The sequence below is a fragment of the Schistocerca nitens genome, chromosome 1 (assembly GCF_023898315.1).
Source record: "Schistocerca nitens isolate TAMUIC-IGC-003100 chromosome 1, iqSchNite1.1, whole genome shotgun sequence".
NCBI lineage: Eukaryota > Metazoa > Arthropoda > Insecta > Orthoptera > Acrididae > Schistocerca > Schistocerca nitens.
Window position 1 is genome coordinate 788,680,903 of NC_064614.1, and position 21,923 is coordinate 788,702,825.

Below are 21,923 nucleotides of genomic sequence, written 5' to 3' on the forward strand. Positions count from 1 at the left end.
GATCTTAGTTTAATTTTTTGATTAATATTTGGTGCTGTAATTTCAACCACCTGCATCCTCTTTTCCAGATAAGACTCAAACCACTTTTTTACCGGTTCTCTGATACCTGTAGCTTCAAGCTTTTTCAAAAGTATGCTGTGGTCAAAAGTGTCAAAGGCTTTTGACAAATCTAGATTTATCCCAACTACACTATTTCCCTCTTCCAATTTAGTGATTATTTCTTTTGTGTATTCTAGTACAGCTGTTTCGGTACTTCTCCCAGCTTGAAATCGTTGCTGATTACTGTTTATCAGATTGTGCATATTAAGATAATGTGTGACTCTACGTTTCATTAGTATCTCTAAAACTTTAGAGAAAGTTGGGAGGAGTGAGACAGGTCCGTAGTTTTCTATTTTAAGTTTATCACCCTTTTTCAACAGGGGAATGGCTTTAGAAATTTTCAGTTTTTGTGGAAACACGCCCTCAGCCATTGACAAGTTTGCTATGTGCGCCAATGGTTTTGCTATCTGATTAGCTGTTTTCTTTACTAATATTATTGGCACCTCATCTACTCCAGCTGACATCTTGGACTTCAGACTTTTAATCACTTTTAAAACTTCCTTTTCGTTTGTTGGAACTGCCATCATACTGCTGACTGCCTTGGGTGCTTCCATCTTAATCTGCTCCCCAAGATTCCTGCTTAATGTCTGGGGTACATTTAAAAAGTAATTATTTATATAATTAGGCATGGCATATTTATCTACCATTTTATTCTCCTCATCTTTTAGAATAATTTCCTTGTCTTTGGTAGGTACCCCGGTTTCTTTTCTCACAATTTCCCATGCTGTTTTAGTTTTATTTCTGGACTGTTTTATTTCCATATTATTACATAATAACTTTGCATTTGCAATTACTCTGCGGTATATTTTCCTATACCTCTTTACATATTCTATAAAATCAGTATTTGTACACTCCCTCAACTCTGAATTCAGTTTTTTCATGTTTTCACATGATTTCTTAATTCCAAGAGTCATCCAAGAACTTGACTTTATGTATCCAGTAGACTTGATTCTGGTCAGTTTCTTTGGAAAACACATCTCAAAGTTCATCATATAAATCGATGCAAATACACTATATGCCTCATCTGTACTTGACTGTTTCATAACATCTAACCAATTTTCATTTTCTAAGATACTTATGAACTGATGACAGCTGTCCACAGAGAAGTTTCTTTTGTAAATATTATTTACACCTTTATCTTCCTTTGACCTTAAAGGGATTTCAATGGTGAGAGCATTGTGGTCAGACAATCCTAAATCTATGTTTGTTACCTCTATGTCAGTTTCTGACATATTTGAGAAAATGTTATCTATGAGGCTATTGGAGGTGTTTGTTATTCTAGTTGAATTGTTTATGTGTGGTGACATGTTGAAATTCTTTAATATGTCCAAAAATTGCCTTTTTTGTTGACTTTCAACTAGAAGATTAATATTGAAATCACCACAAAGAATAATCACAGTTTCTTTTTTGTAAATAGTATTTAGCAACAATTCTAATTTATCAAAAAAGACTTCTATGTTTCCACATGGTGACCTATACACTGTTATGACTATGACTTTTTTCATCAGGCCATATAGCTGGACAGCACCTCCTTCAAAAAACTTTTCAATACTTTAGTTCTCTGCTTCACAACTCTTTTTAAATTCTAACTCTTGTCTAAGGTAAATACTGACTCCACCACCTTTTGCAATTTTCCTACTATAATTATTTGCCAGTTTAAATGGATTAATATGAATACTACTAATTTCTTGGTCCTTACACCAATGTTCAGTAATACACAAGACATCAGGTTGGGTGTTACTTACTGCTATTTCAAGTTCACAATATTTGTTCTTGAGGCACTGCACATTTAGAGTCATAATCTTTAGAACAGGGGAGTTGCTCTGAGAAGTTTCATTACACATACTTTACCAGCAATCACTGAGGTCAGGTTGCCCTCCACGGGGTGGGTGCACGCAACGACTGTGGTTATATTGGGTTAGATAGAGCAGCAATCAATCGTAGAATTAAGTTGCTTTAATATGACATTTATAGTCACAACGCAGAACAGATTTCAACCTGTGCCAGGTCATTATCAATGCGGTGCGGAACTGTAGCAGTTGTTCATGCTCAAGTGAATGCTTGAGCATGAACAACTGCTACAATTCCGCACTGCATTGATAATGACCTGACACAGGTCGAAATCTGATCTGCATTGTGACTATAAATGTCATATTAAAGCAACTTAATTCTATGACTGATTGCTGCTCTATCTAACCCAATCACTGAGTTATTACAATCTGATAAAGCTTGTAATTCTGTGTTATATAGAGCATATTATGGAAGCTTACAAGTAATTCTTTGCATTATAGTTTTATAGGTTTTTAACTGACTACATTGATAGAAAAGTCTTGTACATACTGTGAAACAAAAGACACATCAACAATATCATTGTCAATTTCATATCAGTTGTAAACATATTAGGACTCAGTGGTAGTTTAGATTAGATTAGATTAGATTAGATTTACTTTCATTCCAATTGATCCGTCATGAGGAGGTCCTCCAGGATGTGGAACATGTCAGAAAAACAACAATACATGACAAATATTTACAACTAAAACAAATAAGCTAATGTACCATTCCACAGGTCCCAAGTGGAATGATTGTCATTTTTTAATGAAGACTAAGAGTCATTTTACAAATACTAATGCACTGAATTTAAAATAAAAAAGTTTTTTATTTATTTATAAGGTAATACAACTACTGTAATACTTATTTACAATGAACACATTACTGCACTGAAATGGTGCAGAAGTTAGATTATACTAACACACACACACACACACACACACACACACACACACACACACACACACACACACAAATTTTCAATGAACACATTACTGCACTGAAATTGTGCAGAAGTTATGTTGTACTTATATACAAATCAGTTGGTTTTACTAAGAAATTCATCAATGGAGTAGAAGGAGTTGGCCACAAATAAATCCTTTAGGCTTCTCTTAAACTGAATTTCATTGGTTGTTAAGCTTTTTATGGCTGCTGGCAAGTTATTGAAAATGTGTGTTCCTGAATAATGCACACCTTTTTGTACAAGACTAAGTGACTTTAAATCCTTGTGAAGATTATTCTTATTTCTAGTATTGATTCCATGAATTGAGCTGTTGGTTTGAAAAAGTGATATATTTTTAATGACAAATTTAATTAAGGAATAAATATATTGGGAAGCAGTAGTTAGTATCCCTAGTTCCCTAAACAGGCTTCTGCAGGATGTTCTTGAGTTCACACCACATGTAACTCTCACTGCACGTTTTTGTGCCCGGAAAACTTTAGCTTGGCTTGATGAATTACCCCAAAAAATAATCCCATATGACATTATGGAATGAAAGTAAGCATAGTATGCCAGCTTTTTCATTTTTATATCCCCTATGTCTGACAAAATTCGCATTGCAAACAGAGATTTGTTAAGACGCTTCAGCAATTCTGTGGTGTGCTCCTCCCAGTTGAATTCATTATCAAGCTGTAATCCCAAGAATTTAACACTGTCCACTTTTTCTATCTTCTTGTCATCGTATGTTAGACATATACTCTTGGGACACCCCTTACAAGTTCTGAACTGCATGTAGTGTGTTTTTTCAAAGTTTAGTGACAAAGAATTGTCTAGGAACCAGTGATTAATGTCCACAAATATTTTATTGGCTGATCTTTCTAAGACTACACTTGATTTGCTATTTATTGCAATGTTTGTATCATCGGCAAACAAAACAAACTTGGCATCTGGTAATGTTACTGATGAAAGGTCATTGATATACACAAGAAAAAGTAAGGGCCCCAAAATGGAACCTTGTGGGACCCCACATGTAATTAGTTCCCAGTTGGATGATGCCTGATAGCTTGATACATGTCTCTTTCCTAATAACACCCTTTGTTTCCTGCCAGAGATATAAGATTTGAACCAATTTGCAGCATTTCCTGTTATACTATAATATTCTAGTTTACTTAAAAGTATATTGTGATTTACACAGTCAAATGCCTTTGACAGATCACAAAATATACCAGTTGCCTGCAAGTTTTTGTCTAATGAATTAAGCACATTTTCACTGTAAGTGTAGATAGCCTTCTCAATATCAGAACCTTTTAGAAATCCAAACTGTGACTTTGACAGTATATTATTTGAGATAAGATGGTTATAAAGATGACTGTACATTACTTTTTCGAAAATTTTTGAGAATGCTGGCAACAGTGAAATTGGACAGAAATTTGACGCTATTTCTTTATCTCCCTTCTCAAACAGTGGCTTAACTTCAGCATATTTCAGCCATTCAGGAAATATTCCACTAATAAACGACTGGTTACACAGATAGCTTAATATGTTACTTAGCTCAGAATCACATTCTTTAATTAACTTTGTTGATATTTCATCATACCCACTAGATGTTTTTGATTTTAAAGATTTTATGATGGACATTATTTCTGTTGGGGTTGTTGTTGTTGTTGTGGTCTTCAGTCCTGAGAATGGTTTGATGCAGCTCTCCATGCTACTCTATCCTGTGCAAGCTTCGTCATCTCCCAGTACCTACTGCAACCTACATCCTTCTGAATCTGCTTAGTGTATTGATCTCTTGGTCTCCCTCTACGATTTTTACCCTCCACGCTGCCCTCCAATGCTAAATTTGTGATCCCTTGATGCCTCAAAACATGTCCTACCAACCGATCCCTTCTTCTAGTCAAGTTGTGCCACAAACTTCTCTTCTCCCCAATCCTATTCAATACCTCCTCATTAGTTACGTGATCTACCCACCTTATCTTCAGCATTCTTCTGTAGCACCACATTTCGAAAGCTTCTATTCTCTTCTTGTCCAAACTGGTTATCGTCCATGTTTCACTTCCATACATGGCTACACTCCATACAAATACCTTCAGAAATGACTTCCTGATACTTAAATCTATACTCGATGTTAACAAATTTCTCTTCTTCAGAAACAATTTCCTTGCCATTGCCAGTCTACATTTTATATCCTCTCTACTTCGACCATCATCAGTTATTTTACTCCCTAAATAGCAAAACTCCTTTACTACTTTAAGTGTCTCATTTCCTAATCTAATCCCCTCAGCATCACCCGATTTAATTTGACTACATTCCATTATCCTCATTTTGCTTTTGTTGATGTTCATCTTATATCCTCCTTTCAAGACACTGTCCATTCCGTTCAACTGCTCTTCCAAGTCCTTTGCTGTCTCTGACAGAATTACAATGTCATCGGCGAACCTCAAAGTTTTTACTTCTTCTCCATGAATTTTAATACCTACTCTGAATTTTTCTTTTGTTTCCTTTACTGCTTGCTCAATATACAGATTGAATAACATTGGGGAGAGGCTACAACCCTGTCTCACTCCTTTCCCAACCACTGCTTCCCTTTCATGCCCCTCGACTCTTATAACTGCCATCTGGTTTCTGTACAAATTGTAAATAGCCTTTCGCTCCCTGTATTTTACCCCTGCCACCTTCAGAATTTGAAAGAGAGTATTCCAGTTAACGTTGTCAAAAGCTTTCTCTAAGTCTACAAATGCTAGAAACGTAGGTTTGCCTTTTCTTAATCTTTCTTCTAAGATAAGTTGTAAGGTTAGTATTGCCTCACGTGTTCCAACATTTCTACGGAATCCAAACTGATCTTCCCCGAGGTCCGCTCCTACCAGTTTTTCCATTCGTCTGTAAAGAATTCGCGTTAGTATTTTGCAGCTGTGACTTATTAAACTGATAGTTCGGTAATTTTCACATCTGTCAACACCTGCTTTCTTTGGTATTGGAATTATTATATTCTTCTTGAAGTCTGTGGGTATTTCGCCTGTCTCATACATCTTGCTCACCAGATGGTAGAGTTTTGTCATGACTGGCTCTCCCAAGGCCATCAGTAGTTCTAATGGAATGTTGTCTACTCCCGGGGCCTTGTTTCGACTCAGGTCTTTCAGTGCTCTGTCAAACTCTTCACGCAGTATCTTATCTCCCATTTCATCTTCATCTACATCCTCTTCCATTTCCATAATATTGTCTTCAAGTACATCGCCCTTGTATAAACCCTCTATATACTCCTTCCACCTTTCTGCCTTCCCTTCTTTATTTAGAACTGGGTTGCCATCTGAGCTCTTGATATTCATACAAGTGGTTCTCTTTTCATTGAAGGTCTCTTTAATTTTCCTGTAGGCAGTATCTATCTTACCCCTGGTGAGATATGCCTCTACATCCTTACATTTGTCCTCTAGCCATCCCTGCTTAGCCATTTTGCACTTTCTGTCGATCTCATTTTTGAGACGTTTGTATTCCCTTTTGCCTGCTTCATTTACTGCATTTTTATATTTTCTCCTTTCATCAATTAAATTCAATATTTCTTCTGTTACCCAAGGATTTCTATTAGCCCTCATCTTTTTACCTACTTGATCCTCTGCTGCCTTCACTACTTCATCCCTCAGAGCTACCCATTCTTCTTCTACTGTATTTCTTTCCCCCAGTCCTGTCAATTGTTCCCTTATGCTCTCCCTGAAACTCTGTACAGGTTCTTTCAGTTTATCCAGGTCCCATCACCTTAAATTCCCACCTTTTTGCAGTTTCTTCAGTTTCAATCTGCAGTTCATAACCAATAGATTGTGGTCAGAATCCACATCTGCCCCTGGAAATGTCTTACAATTTAAAACCTGGTTCCTAAATCTCTGTCTTACCATTATATAATCTATCTGATACCTATTAGTATCTCCAGGATTCTTCCAGGTATACAACCTTCTTTTATGATTCTTGAACCAAGTGTTAGCTATGATTAAGTTATGCTCTGTGCAAAATTCTACAAGGCGGCTTCCTCTTTCATTTCTTCCCCCCAATCCATACTCACCTACTATGTTTCCTTCTCTCCCTTTTCCTACTGACGAATTCCAGTCACCCATGACTATTAAATTTTCGTCTCCCTTCACTACCTGAATAATTTCTTTTATCTCGTCATACATTTCATCAATTTCTTCATCATCTGCAGAGCTAGTTGGCATATAAACTTGTACTACTGTAGTAGGCATGGGCTTTGTGTCTATCTTGGCCACAATAATGCGTTCACTATGCTGTTTGTAGTAGCTAACCCGCACTCTATTTTTTTATTTATTATTAAACCTACTCCTGCATTACCCCTATTTGATTTTGTATTTATAACCCTGTAATCACCTGACCAAAAGTCTTGTTCCTCCTGCCACCGAACTTCACTAATTCCCACTATATCTAACTTTAACCTATCCATTTCCCTTTTTAAATTTTCTAACCTACCTGCCCGATTAAGGGATCTGACATTCCACGCTCCGATCCGTAGAATGCCAGTTTTCTTTCTCCTGATAATGACGTCCTCTTGAGTAGTCCCCGCCCGGAGATCCTAATGGGGGACTATTTTACCTCCGGAATATTTTACCCAAGAGGACACCATCATCATTTAATCATACAGTAAAGCTGCATGTCCTCGGGAAAAATTACGGCTGTAGTTTCCCCTTGCTTTCAGCCGTTCGCAGTACCAGCACAGCAAGGCCGTTTTGGTTAATGTTACAAGGCCAGATCAGTCAATCATCCAGACTGTTGCCCCTGCAACTACTGAAAAGGCTGCTGCCCCTCTTCAGGAACCACATGTTTGTCTGGCCTCTCAACAGATACCCCTCCGTTGTGGCACGCAAGGTAGTGAGGGTCAAATTCATATTATGGAAGTTACTTGAAATGTCTGGTCTAAGGTAATCCATAGCAGCATCTACCGAACCTGACAACCCCATCTTTTCAGTAACAGTTATAAAACGTTTGTTAAAAAGTTCTGCAACACTATACACATCTGTCACCAATGTATCATTTACTCTTAATGCTATTTGTTCCTCTTCGTGTCTGGTTCTACCGGTCTCCTCCTTCACTATATCCCATATTGTCTTTATTTTGTTATCTGATATGACTATCTTTTCCTTGTAATATATTTGCTTTGACATCCGTATTACAGTCTTTAATATTTTGCAGTATTTCTTATAATGTGCTATAGCATCAACATTGGAAATGTTTCGGATTTTTGTTTTGCAAGATACCCCTATTCCTTGAGTAATCCATGGCTTCTTTGTAGACTTTGCTCTAACCTTGGTAAGTTTTGGGGGAAAGCAGTGTTCAAATAAGGTAAGCACTTTATTAGCAAAAATGTTATATTTTTCATTCATGCCATGAGCACTGTAAACATCAGTCCAGTGAATGTCTCTGAGGAGTGTCCTAAAACAATCAATTTTTGGCTTACTGATTACCCTCTTGAGCTCAGATTTAACAGATTTTATATCCTGTTCAGTATTAACATTTAACAGAAGGAACTGCAGTATAAAGATATTATGTGGACATGAAACTAATCCATCTAAAATCAACATCTGTGGAATGCAAAATTTGTTGTGGATGGTACTTCTAAGTAACATACCAGTATTTGGTTGTTTCCCCAATCTATTGTCATATTATGTAACAAGGAGAAAATGATTACTTATGTTTATTATGTGTATAATCTAGTAATTGTAGTTCTTACATTATGATAACATCTAACATATAACAATGTACCTTTAGACTCAGGAACAGACTTTGAACTGCTCTTACTGCTATGCCCATTGTTTCTATGTTCTTTGTGATGCCGAGATCTTCTTCTTGATGATGGCACACAGTGAGGATCACAGCAAGGGCTGGCAAGATCATAAGCTTCAAGACTTGAGCTATCCTGGTTGCTTGCCTGCATGCATGGATTACACAGATGATGGGATGAATGATGAGTCTGTTGTTGAGCCTGTTGCTGTTGTTGTTGTTGTTGTTGTTGTTGCTGCTGCTGCTGCTGCTGCTGCTGTTGTTGTTGCTGCTGCTGCTGCTGCTGTTCCTGACCTTTGCTTGATGACTTCGATGCTTTGGTGCTGCCACCTGAACATTTAATACATATTTACATTAAAATAAAACATGAATGAATTACTGAAAGATTACTGGTGTGGAGAAAATAATTTCAATGTAAACAATGAAATTTTTGTAAAAATGTCCTAGTATGCACAAAGTAATTTCATAATCTTCTTCTATAAAAACTATCTGGTCTCAATACTACTATTACAGCTAAGCTCCATAGGAATGTAATATATGATATAAAATTTGAACTATGATTCAGTTGCACCAAAACTATGGAAAAAATCTTGCATCAACAAAAATGAGAGCATAACTGTTTTAATAAATTGTAACAGAGACAATCAACCAGAGAAATTATTGAAATATCAGAGTTTTCTCAATGTTTTCTTGCTGTATTTATTATTTTAACAACACCTGTGACAGAAGAATAATGCCTGTACACCCAGCTTTTGTTGCAAACACTTATAATGTCTTAATGATCCATATGATTTCAATTAGCAATCCATAGGATCCCAGTTGTGCAGTTGTAGAAACTCCATTTCTGTCAATCATTCCAGCCATGAGTGAGCCAAGTGGGAGATGAGCAGAAGATATATACAAAGACATCAGTGAAAGAAATGGAGTTGCTGCAGTTGAATACCTGATTTTTTTTCCAATCTCCAGATTGATTTTCTGTATTTCCACGTGATTTTTTTGTGCTAGATCTGAAGATGGTCAGCTTGCCCAAAATCAGTCATGTGAAAAAAAAAGAAAAGTGATCTGGAGACTGATTTTGGACAGTTCTCTATACCAAGTCCTTTGAAAAATGCACCACCAAATTCCTACCCCATTGTTACCTAATCTGAGCCTGTGCTCTCTCTCTTCCTCATTTGCTTATAATATATTACAGGGTGATTAAATCTCATAGGAAATGTGCTATTGAAATTCCATTTCCAGCTAACCTATCCTATTAGCCAACAGATGTGTGGTGCAGAGACACATGCAACAGACAACAGTATTTATTCTAGTTTCACCACAGCCACAGGCATGTGTGTTTAGGTGCCTGTGTGGTTGTGTGCATGAATGTGCACTTCTCCTGGAGAAAGAGCAGAGCTCAAAAGCTAGTTAACTGCTATTCTGTTACATGTGTCTATGTGCTTCAAATCAGTCAGCTATAGGTGAGTGGTTGCCTTTCCTTTATCTTACATGTTATTTCATCCAGGTATTTTCATTATTGTTAACCTCAGTGGCATAGTGAGGGTGGGAGGGGGCAAGAGGGGCTGTTATGTCCTGGGCTCACTTGCAGAGGGGCACCAAATGGCCAAATGGGCATCCGGACAAACAAGATTTTCTGGAAAATATTCTACTTTTAGAGTAAATTCTATATATTCTTCTTCCGTATCAGGATGCACTAATTATATCTTCCCTTTCCAGTACTTAGCAACGTAGTTTGCTTTGTCATTGACTTTCAAAATATCACCTTTAGTGCATGTTATAGACATATCGGGGCAAATCAGTAGGTGGTCCAAGTCCTGTATTGCACCGCATTCACACCTATCGCTGTCACTGTAACCCCATTTAAATAGGTTTGATTTGCACCCAGTTACTCCAGTGTGCAGCCGGTTTAATGACCTCCAAGTTGTAAAAGGTAGTTGAAATCCTGCAGATCCCTCCTCAAGTAGTTCCCTTGTGGAGTGTGGCACCATTTGTTCCCAAAGAGATAGCCACCTTGCGACGGGCTTGGTGGGGAGCTCTTCAGTAGTTTCAATGAAACTCCTGTGGGATTTCAACCGGACACGTTGTTTTCGGTGCATATGCATCGGGTGTCGAGGATCATTCTTTTGTTTTGATCTTTCGATCTCGGCGGCTACTTGTCTGCGGATAGTGGGTGGTGCTATGCCTATGATGGGATAAATGATGTCTGTGGGAGTTGGTTTGAGGCATCCTGTGGTAATACGTACAGTTTCGTTTATGGCGACGTCAACTTGTTTAGTGTGAGCAGAGTTCCTCCAAACTGGCACCACATATTCCGCTGCTGAGATACTCAGCACCAGACCCGTGGTGCGCAAAACATGTGGTTGAGCTCCCCACGATGAACCTGTTAGCTTCCGCAGTATGTTGTTCCTGGCACAGACCTTTTTTTAGTGTTGTGACAGTGCTGCTTAAAAGTAAGTGCTCTGTCCAGTGTTACTCCCAGGTATTTTGGGCTGTTTGTATGTTTCAGCTCTTCCCCTTGCCACATGACTCGGAGTTTCTGTTTGGCTTGTTTGTTCCTAAGATGGAAGGCAGATACTTGAGATTTACTAGGGTTTGGTTTGAGATTATTGCCGTCGTAATAGGTAGCAAGTTCTGTTAAGGCTCCTGTGAGATTCTCCTCTACTTGTTCAAAGGTTTTATCCTGAGTGGCCACTGCTGCATCATCAGCATATATGAACATTCGTGTCTGGTGGCTGATGGGAAGATCATTGGTATAGATGTTAAATAATATTGGAGCCAAGACACTACCCTGTGCAAGTCCATTTTTCTGTGTCCTCCATCGGCTGTTTTTAGATTGTAAGGTTACATAGTAGCGTCTGTTCTGTAGCATGCATTGCACGAACATAGAAAGGGTGTAGTCCTTAGTGACATTATACACTTTCTGGGTAAGCAACTTATGGTTAACTGTGTCATATGCCGCACTGAGATCCAGGAATGCGACCCCAGTTACTTCTCCTCTCTGATAGCCGTCTTCGATGTACTGTGTGAGATTAAGGATTTGGCCACAGCAGGGGGACACTGCAGGAGCCTCCACGAAGATTGTGTTCACCACTCGAACAACAAGCAATCGGGTGTTCCCTGGAAACGACTTAGTCGGCCAATCCTGCAAACACCGGAGCACCAAAACCCATTCTAAATATTATATTACTATATGTGTTTCTGGGTGGGGGGGGGGGGGGAGGGGGTGCCAATTAAGTGTAGTGTCATATCCTGGATGCCAACGTGGAAGGGGGGGCACGTTAATAAAGTATAGTACCCAAGGTGTCAGTTATATTCACTACACTACTAGTTAACCTATCCTTTTGATATTCATTTGGATTTATTTTAAGTATTTCTCTGCCGCTAATTCCAGTATTTAGTCACCTATTAATATGTAATACTTTACTTTCCAGAAGTGATTGCTCACTGGGGCTTAGTTTACTGTTGACACTATGACATCTATATCTCTCAGGGGCTAGTATCAGTAGGTTGGGAGCCTTATGAGCTACTTTCATCTGAAATACATAGACCTAATTTAAAAGAAAGCCTTGATCACATTCCACACAAGATTAATATACAATTGGTTTAAAAATAATGCAGTACATGCTCAATGCTACAGAAACTGAATAAAATTCTACAAATACAAACAGATTTATCCAACTTCTGTCAGTCATAGAAGGGAAGAAAGTCCCTTTGTGTTTTTTTTACAATTTGTCAGAAAGGAAGCTGGAATGATTTGACATTCAAAGCAGTGCTGAACTCTTCCCCTAAAGGTTTTCAGTTCATTATAATCTTCATCATCATCTTCCTTTCAAGGACTGGGCTGTTTCCTGTTACAAACTCACAAACAAAATCACTCCCTTTGAGGTCTTCCAATATCTCTTTTCCCATTCAGCATATAGTTCAGGATCTTTGGAGAATTCTGTTACCTAGCATTCTCAGAAGGTGTTGTCTCCAATCTTCATGATGTTTTTAATATTTTTTCAGTCATCTTGAAAATATGTACTTCTGTTCTAATATCTTCATTTGTAATTGAGTTTTTTCTTGTGAAGCTCTTCGTCCAGAATAACACAGGAACCATCGTCACTAAATAAGACCTATCCTATAACTGAGTCATTCAAAAACAATTTTTGATCTGACAGGATATTTTGCTTTGAGTGCCATTATTTTCATTTCATTAGTAGAAATTTTAAAGGGTATTTACTGCATATTTCATTTGGCTAGCATACTGATCTTTGGAGGGGTTTTTGCAAGGAGGCATCCCCTGGGAGGGATCATCAAATCTGAGTGAATATTTGGGTTTCATTGAACCTAGATTTCACATGTTAAACATGAATAAGAAACAACTCAGAAAATATTTTGAACAGTTATGATGAATGTCATCTTACCTGGTCCAGCTGCAGCCACACCATTTGTCTGATGGTAACCTTTTGATGAACCATGCCTGACTGGCAATTGGTCTGATGTCTTATGATGATGATGTGACTGATGATGATGGTGGTGATGGTGATGATGATGACTGTGGTTGTGGTGGTGTCCAGAAATGGAACGTTGATGTGGACTAGGCACAGGACCAGGCCAGCTCACAAGGTATTCCCCACTACTACTTGTTGATGGCTGCTGTAGCATGTAAGCTCGGTAACGGGGATCCAAGTACTGATATGCCATCATGAGTTGTTGTGTCTGTGGCTGCTGCTGCACCTGATTTGGTTGGAGAAGTATGTACTTAGTAATATTCACAGTGAATTTTGTTTAGAAGCTAAATAACCTCCAATTGTGTATTTTATTAGTCAAGTATCACTCTTATTTGTGTTACATAGAAATACTTTATTAACTCTATGAATGACTTTCACTTGTAGTCAGGTAGAAACATCCAATGCGATATTAATTGAAGTAACAAAATCAATTTAAATGTGTGTAAGATCAACAACAGAATGAGTCTTTAGAATGGCATCATGCTGTAACTTTTCAAATTTTACTATATAAGAATAACACTATAAGTAACAATGAAACTAGGAAGTAATGAGAACTACTTATACTTTATGTGTATTCCACACAGTCACAAAAAAGTAAAGGTCTGTAATTAGTAGCACTACCATAAATCTGTATGAAGCATTTAACATGGACTTGGGAAGATACTTGTACATATCATGGTTTTCATTGTGGTGGTGGTGGTCTTCAGTCCGAAGACTGGTTCACTGCTGCTCTCCATGCTAGTCCATCTTGTATAAGCCTCTTCACCCCTGAACAACAACTGCGATCTACACCCAATTGAACCAGCCTACTGTATTCAGACCTCGGTCTGCATCTAAATTCTTCCCCCTCTCCCCCCTCTCCACCACTACTTCCCACCATTAACGAACAGACTATTCTTTGATCCCCAATCTCTTATTTTAGTGGAGTTGTGCCATAAATTTCTTTTTTCCTGAATTCAGTTCAGCACCTCATCATTAGTTATTTGATATACCCCTCTAGTCTTCGGCATTTTTCTATAGCACCATATTTCAAAAGCTTGTATTCTCTTCTTGTCTGAACCATTTACCGTCCACACTTCACTTCTGTACAAGGTTACATGTTGTACAAACACCTTCATAAAAGACTTCCTAACACTTAAATTTATATTAAATGTTAACAAATTCAGAAATGTTTTTTCTCACCATTGCCAGTCTGTATTTTATATCTTCCGTACTTTGGCCATCATCAGTTATTTTGCTGCTCAAATATCAAAACTCATGTACTAATTTTGGCATCTCATTTCTTAATCTGATTCCCTCAGCATCACCCAACTTAATTCATTTCATTAACCATGTTTTACTTTTGTTGATATTCACCTTTTAACCCCTTTCAATACTCTATGCATTCCATTCCAGTCTTCTTCCAAGTTCTTTGCTGTGTCTAACAGAACTACAGTGTTATTGGCAAACCTCAAAATTATTTTTTCTTTCCCCTGAATTTTAATTCCCTTTCCCAATTTCTCCTTGGTTTCCATTACTGCTTGCTCAGTGTACAGAATGAGATAACATTGGGGATAAGCCACAATCTTGACTCACTTCCTTCTCAACTTCTGATGTCTTATGTATACAAAGTGAACGAGTGACAATAATTATATGTAAAACAAATGCTGCAAAAAAGAGACCCCCCCCTCCCTCCCTCAATCCTTCTCCCTATACACCATCATGTTCTCATCTACTCCCCCATCCCCCACAAACATACACACACACACACACACACACACACACACACACACACACACACACACTGTTTATCACCTGTGACTTTATTTGTCTCATTCAAAGCTTCATTTGACACTAAAATTTTGCATATGATATAAATTTTCTTCTTACAGAACAGAGTAAAACCTGCCAATGGGCACAAACAGACAAAGGGTTTCTTGTGGGAGATGGTAGAGTTTAGAGAAAACTTCAGTAATTGCTAGAATGTGCAAGGTAGGGTGTTGCAGTCAGCAAGAGGCAGATGGGCAGATTTTAAGTAATAAATAAATAAAATTGTGAGATGTGGTTCTAGTAGAAATCAAATATTTATTCAGAACTTTAACACAATGGTAAAAACACCTGAAACAGAATGAGGGGGACACAATAAAATAAACTTACACATAAGAAGACAGCACTTTTCTTCTGTTGACCCTGAGGTAGATGTAGAAGTAAATAAAAAATTGGTTCATATTTTCATATGAATATATTTATTTAGTGAGGTAAGTAAAGACCTTAATTAGGTTTGAAATTTAGAGTTTATCATCAAGTACTTTGCATATTTTATTTCACTTCTCCTTACAGAATAATCTACTTCATATTTCTCTTCTAAAAGCATAAAGAAAGAAAATACATTTTTGGGTTATCTCTGCTCAATTCCTTTTATGCATAAGTACATCTGTGTCTTCATCTATGCTCTGGAAGCATCCTTTCCTGTTCACTTTATGAATGGTATTTGGGAATAATGATTGCTGGTAAAGCTCCATATGAAAACTAATGTCTCTAGTTTTGTAATAAAAACCATTTTGTGAGACATATGTGGGAGGAAGTTATATATATGTTGCCTGACTCTTCTTGGAACATAAGGTCTCAGAATTTCAACAGTAAACCTCTCCATGATGCACAACACTCTCTTGTGGCATCTCTCCACGACAAAACACATTACTCTGTCGCTTCTTTTAATCCTATTTGTTAAGGGTCCCAGATGATGAACAGTACTGAATAATCAGTCAAATGAATGTTTTGTAAGCTACTCTTTTTTCATTAATTACATTTCTTTAAGATCTTCCAAATAATTCTCAACACACCATCTGCTTTTCCTGCAATTTATTGTACATGGTCAACCCACTTTAGGTTGCTCCAGATGGTTGCTCCTAGGTATTTTGTGGCAGTTACTGTTTCCATTGATTTTTCACCTATAATGTGATCAAACAGTAGTGGAACCTCTTTGCCTGTTTAAGTGTAATACTTTACATTTAGGGTCGACTACCAGACCCTGTGCATCATTAATCATATGTAGGTCTTCATGTATTTCACTAAATTCTTTTGGTATTGCAGTCTTTCTGTAATATAACAGCAGTGTCTGCAAACACCTTATGGAACTTTCAAAATTATCCACTAGGTCATTAACATAAAGTCTGGTCTTATTCTTTGTTAGATCATATTTTGTTGACTAAATGACAGTGTGGAACAGTTTTGAATATCTTGTGGAAATCAAGGAACATGGCAGCAACAGAGCACCTTCATCTATGGCACTCTTGATCTTGTGGATGATCAGTGTGAGCTGAATTTTGCAAGGTCTCGGTATATGAAATCCATGTTAATTCTGCTCTTGATTTCATGGACAAACAGTGTGAGCTGACTTTACAAGGTCTCTGTTTATGGGATCCATGTTGATTTTTGTAGAGGAGATTTTCATTTTCCAATAATGTCATAATATGTGAGCACGAAACATGTTTCACAATTCTACAACAAATTGTTGTCAGACAATATAGACTGTATTGCAGAATTATATCCACCATGTAACATGAATGAGATACATTCAGTGTGCAAACATATTCTACATCTACATCTACATTTATACTCGGCAAGCCACCCAACGGTGTGGTGGAGGGCACTTTACGTGCCACTGTCATTACCTCCCTTTCTTGTTCCACCTGTGTATGGTTCGCGGGAAGAACGACTGCTGGAAAGCCTCCGTACACACTCGAATCTCTCTAATTTTACATTCGTGATCTCCTCGGGAGGTATAAGTAGGGGGAAGCAATATATTCGATACCTCATCCAGAAAAGCACCCTCTCAAAACCTGGACAGCAAGCTACACCGTGATGCAGAGCACCTCTCTTGATGAGTCTGCCACTTGAGTTTGCTAAACATCTCCGTAACGCTATCACGCTTACCAAATAACCGTGTGATGAAACGCGCCACTCTTCTTTGGATCTTCTCTATCTCCTCTGTCAACCTGACCTGGTATGGATCCCACACTGATGAGCAATACTCAAGTATAGGCCGAACAAGTGTTTTGTAAGCCACCTCCTTTGTTGATGGACTACATTTTCTAAGCACTCTCCCAATGAATCTCAACCTGGCACCCGACTTACCAACAATTAATTTTATATGATCATTCCACTTCAAATAATTCTGTACGCATACTCCCAGATATTTTACAGAAGTAACTGCTACCAGTGTTTGTTCTGCTATCATATAATCATACAATAAAGCATCCTTCTTTCTATGTATTCGCAATACATTACATTTGTCTATGTTAAGGGTCAGTTGCCACTCCCTGCACCAAGTGCCTATCCGCTGCAGATCTTCCTGCATTTCACTGCAATTTTCTAATGCTGCTACTTCTCTGTATACTACAGTATCATCCACGAAAAGCCGCATGGAACTTCCGACACTATCTACTAGGTCATTTATATATATATTGTGAAAAGCAATCGTCCCATAACACTTCCCTGTGGTACGCCAGACGTTACTTTAACTTCTGTAGATGTCTCTCCATTGAGAACAACACGATGTGTTCTGTTTGCTAAAAACTCTTCAATCCAGCCACACAGCTGGTCTGATATTCCGTAGGCTCTTACTTTGTTTATCAGGCGACAGTGCGGAACTGTATCGAATGCCTCCCGGAAGTCAAGGAAAATGGCGTCTACCTGGGAGCCTGTATCTAATATTTTCTGGGTCTCATGAACAAATAAAGCGAGTTGGGTCTCACACGATCGCTGTTTCCGGAATCCATGTTGATTCCTACAGAGTAGATTCTGGGTTTCCAGAAATGACACGATACTCGAGCAAAAAACATGTTACAAAATTCTACAACAGATCGATGTCAGAGATATAGGCCTATAGTTTTGCACATCTGCTTGATGACCCTTCTTGAAAACTGGGACTACCTGTGCTCTTTTCCAATCATTTGGAACCTTCCGTTCTTCTAGAGACTTGCGGTACACGGCTGTTACAAGGGGGGCATGTTCTTTCACGTACTCTGTGTAGAATCGAATTGGTATCCCGTCAGGTCCAGTGGACTTTCCTCTGTTGAGTGATTCCAGTTGCTTTTCTATTCCTTGGACACTTATTTCGATGTCAGCCATTTTTTCATCCATGCGAGTATTTAGAGAAGGAACTGCAGTGCGGTCTTCCTCTGTGAAACAGCTTTGGAAAAAGGTGTTTAGTATTTCGGCTTTACGCGTGTCATCCTCTGTTTCAATGCCATCATCATCCCAGAGTGTCTGGATATGCTGTTTTCATCCATTTACTGATTTAACATAAGACCAGAACTTCCTAGGATTTTCTGTCAAGTCGGTACATAGAATTTTACTTTCGAATTCACTGAACGCTTCATGCATAGCCCTCCTTACGCTAACTTTGACATCGTTTAGCTTCTGTTTGTCTGAGAGGTTTCGGCTGCGTTTACACTTTGAGTGAAGCTCTCTTTGCTTTCGCAGTAGTTTCCTAACTTTGTTGTTGTACCACAGTGGGTTTTTCCCGTCCCTCACAGGTTTACTCGGCATGTAGCTATCTAAAACGCATTTTACGATTGCCTTGAACTTTTTCCGTAAACACTCAACATTGTCAGTGTCGGAACAGAAATTTTCGTTTTGATCTGTTAGGTAGTCTGAAATCTGCCTTCTATTACTCTTGCTAAACAGATAAACCTTCCTCCCTTTTTTTTATATTCCTACTAACTTCCATATTCAGGGATGCTGCAACGGCCTTATGATCACTGATTCCCTGTTCTGTACATACAGAGTCGAAAAGTTCGGGTCTGTTTGTTATCAGTAGGTCCAAGATGTCATCTCCACGAGTCGGTTCTCTGTTTTATTGCTCGAGCTAATTTTCGGATAGTGTACTCAGTATAATGTCACTCGATGCTCTGTCCCTACCACCCATCCTAAACATCTGAGTGTCCCAGTCTATATCTGGTAAATTGAAATCTCCACATAAGACTATAACATGCTGAGGAAATTTATGTGAAATGTATTCCAGATTTTCTCTCAGTTGTTCTGCCACTAATGCTGCTGAGTCGGGAGGTCAGTAAAAGGAGCCAATTATTAATCTAGCTCTGTTGTTGAGTATAACCTCCACCCATAATAATTCACAGGAAGTATCCGCTTCTACTTCACTACAGGATAAACTACTACTAACAGCGACAAACACGCCACCACCGGTTGCATGCAATCTGTCCTTTCTAAACATCGTCTGTGCCTTTGTAAAAATTTCGGCAGAATTTATCTCTGGCTTCAGCCAGCTTTCCGTACCTATAACGATTTCAGCTTCGGTGCTTTCTATCAGTGCATGAAGTTCCGGTACTTTACCAACACAGCTTTGACAGTTTACAATTACAAAACCGATTGCTGCTTGGTCCCCGCATGTCCTGACTTTGCCCTGCACCCTTTGAGGCTGTTGGCCTTTCTGTACTTGCCTGAGGCCATCTAACCTAAAAAAACTGACCAGTCCATGCCACACAGCTCCTGCTACACGTGTAACCAACTGCTGGGTGTAGTGGACTCCTGACCTATCCAGTGGAACCCGAAACCCCACCACCCTATGGCGCAAGTCGAGGAATCTGCAGCCCACATGGTCGCAGAACCGTCTCAGCCTCTGATTCAGACCCTCCACTTGGCTCTGTACCAAAGGTCCACAGTCAGTCCTGTCAACGATGCTGCAGATGGTGAGCTCTGCTTTCATCCCACTACCGAGACTGGCGGTCTTCACCAAATATTGTGACTTTGTGTGTAAATGGCAGAGCATAAATACATTTGTATGTAGTGTAATTCCTGGTTATTTCTATGGTGTTTTTTTCTTTTTTTAACTCATGGAATGCTCTGTATGTACAAAGTAACGAAAATGTTGTATTGTGGTTTAGATCTGCTGTTGACCTGTGTGTTCCTCTATAGTTGTCTGAGTGACCCAGTAAACAGGTTGCTAAGTTCGAAGAAGTGAAAGGTATGTCACTTACAGTCAAAAGTAACTTCATGTTATTCAAACTAACATTCACATTAATAACTGCTTTACTTGTAGATCTATTGCATGCCATTTTAGTATATAGAAGCAGGAGTGAAGCAACTTCTCCTTGATACACACTGCATTTTGAAATAGTCGCATCGGTCAGGAAATAACTATGCTACCTATACAACTGTTATTGCATTTCAGTCAAATCATATACTTATTAACTGAACCCATTAAAGAAAAACAATAAGAGAACAAACACTGAATGAACAGAAAAAATATGGAAGTAATTGTGAAGAAGAGGGAGTGAGGAAGAAGCTGAGGAGAGACAAGAGGGAGGGAATTAGTGGAGTAGGCATAAACAAGATGGAAAAACACATATGTAACTCACCCTTGCCACATCTTCAGTTGACACTGTTGGTCGACAGTATCCAAATTCTGAACCTTCAGTCTGTGTCGGTGTGGTAGCATCACCAGATCCAGATGCACTAGCTTTCTTTCTTGCAGGGAGGCTGTGTGTCTTCCATTTGCCCTGTAAGAGTTCTCGCTCTCGCAAGCACAGTCTCTCAAGTTCTGCCATTTTTCCCTGTAGGACACGCTGCAGCTGGATGTATCGCATATGAAGTTCCACCTGTTAACACATTATGGCCTGATCACAACAGTACATTCTCCTTAAGATTACCATTATATGAACAAAAGTAAACCATCAATGCAAATACAAAATAGCTATACATCATAAAAGAGCTTCCATAATCATTTAAAGCAATCAGGAAATAGCTAATATTCTGAACAATTATAGTACATTTATCTGAAAATCACACTGTTGGTCTTTCAAATATGCAGAATAATTATTTAAAGCATCTTCATAAAATATGAAATGAATAATATTTAAAAATATATGTGAATATCATTAAACATTTCAGATTATATTTATGTTGGATCATAATTTATGTTAAATTTTCTATTGGCTAGTTTCTGCCTTTTATTGGTAAACCAAGAAATGTGAGTTCAAAAACAGTAAAAAAAGAATGTCAAACAGATCAAAAACAATACTCAAATAGGGGAAGCAAATCAAGCCTGGAAGTAAGAACATTAATACTGAATTAGTTGAAAGGTTCCGTTAAAAATCTCTTCATAAGATAGTGAATGAAACTATTTATATAGAGAAGAGAGGGAAGGCTTTTAGTGCTAAAGGGAGAAGAGTCCAAGTGAAAATCTACAGTGACAATATAAAAAAAAAACCTCTTAAACAAAGGTGACATATGCTGCAAAAATATGTACAGTATATAATTAGAAAAGTGAAATTAGATAAGAAAATTTTCTTAATACAAGTTCAAAGACAGTTGCTTGATTCCAAACAAAAATTAGAATATGACAAAATATGTATTTGTCACATCCTCCTGGTTTTCATTCATCTGTCTTCTTTTGCCTTTTTTTTTTGTATTTATATCTCTGCATTCACTTTTCTCTTTATTAGGTTTTATACTCTTACACACTTACATCACCATTCATAGTGACTAGTTTTCATTTTTAGTGTTCCTATTTCATGAGGGTCAATTAAATTTAGCACGCAAGTAACAAGGAAGGAAGTTTACTTAACAAACTGAAATATGGGAGTAAACTGAGCATTACTTGTATAAAGACAAATAATTTTTGTCTGTCAGAACAAGATGATGAACTGGATATTTCGTCTCACTCTGATAAGCAGGTATTTCATGTAATTTTACTTGACTTTTTAAGTTTCATTGTGCCATATTCTTTCTTGTATGTAGGAGACATACTAGACTGATTGTCAAGTAATCAAATGATTAATAAG

At 38.1% G+C, this 21,923-nt stretch overlaps 1 protein-coding gene across 8 annotated transcripts in view; it reads right to left on the minus strand.

The window, feature by feature from the left end:
- Positions 1-21,923, minus strand: part of LOC126262041 (la-related protein Larp4B-like) — a 504,153-nt gene that overhangs the window by 9,643 nt on the left and 472,587 nt on the right. For all 8 annotated transcript variants that reach the window (XM_049958589.1, XM_049958591.1, XM_049958588.1 and 5 more), the window contains 3 exons: positions 20,499-20,738; positions 13,051-13,363; positions 8,627-8,974 (listed from right to left, as the gene is read on the minus strand). In XM_049958589.1, the coding sequence (XP_049814546.1) occupies positions 8,627-8,974; positions 13,051-13,363; positions 20,499-20,738 (901 nt within the window). The remainder of the gene's footprint in view (positions 1-8,626; positions 8,975-13,050; positions 13,364-20,498; positions 20,739-21,923) is intronic.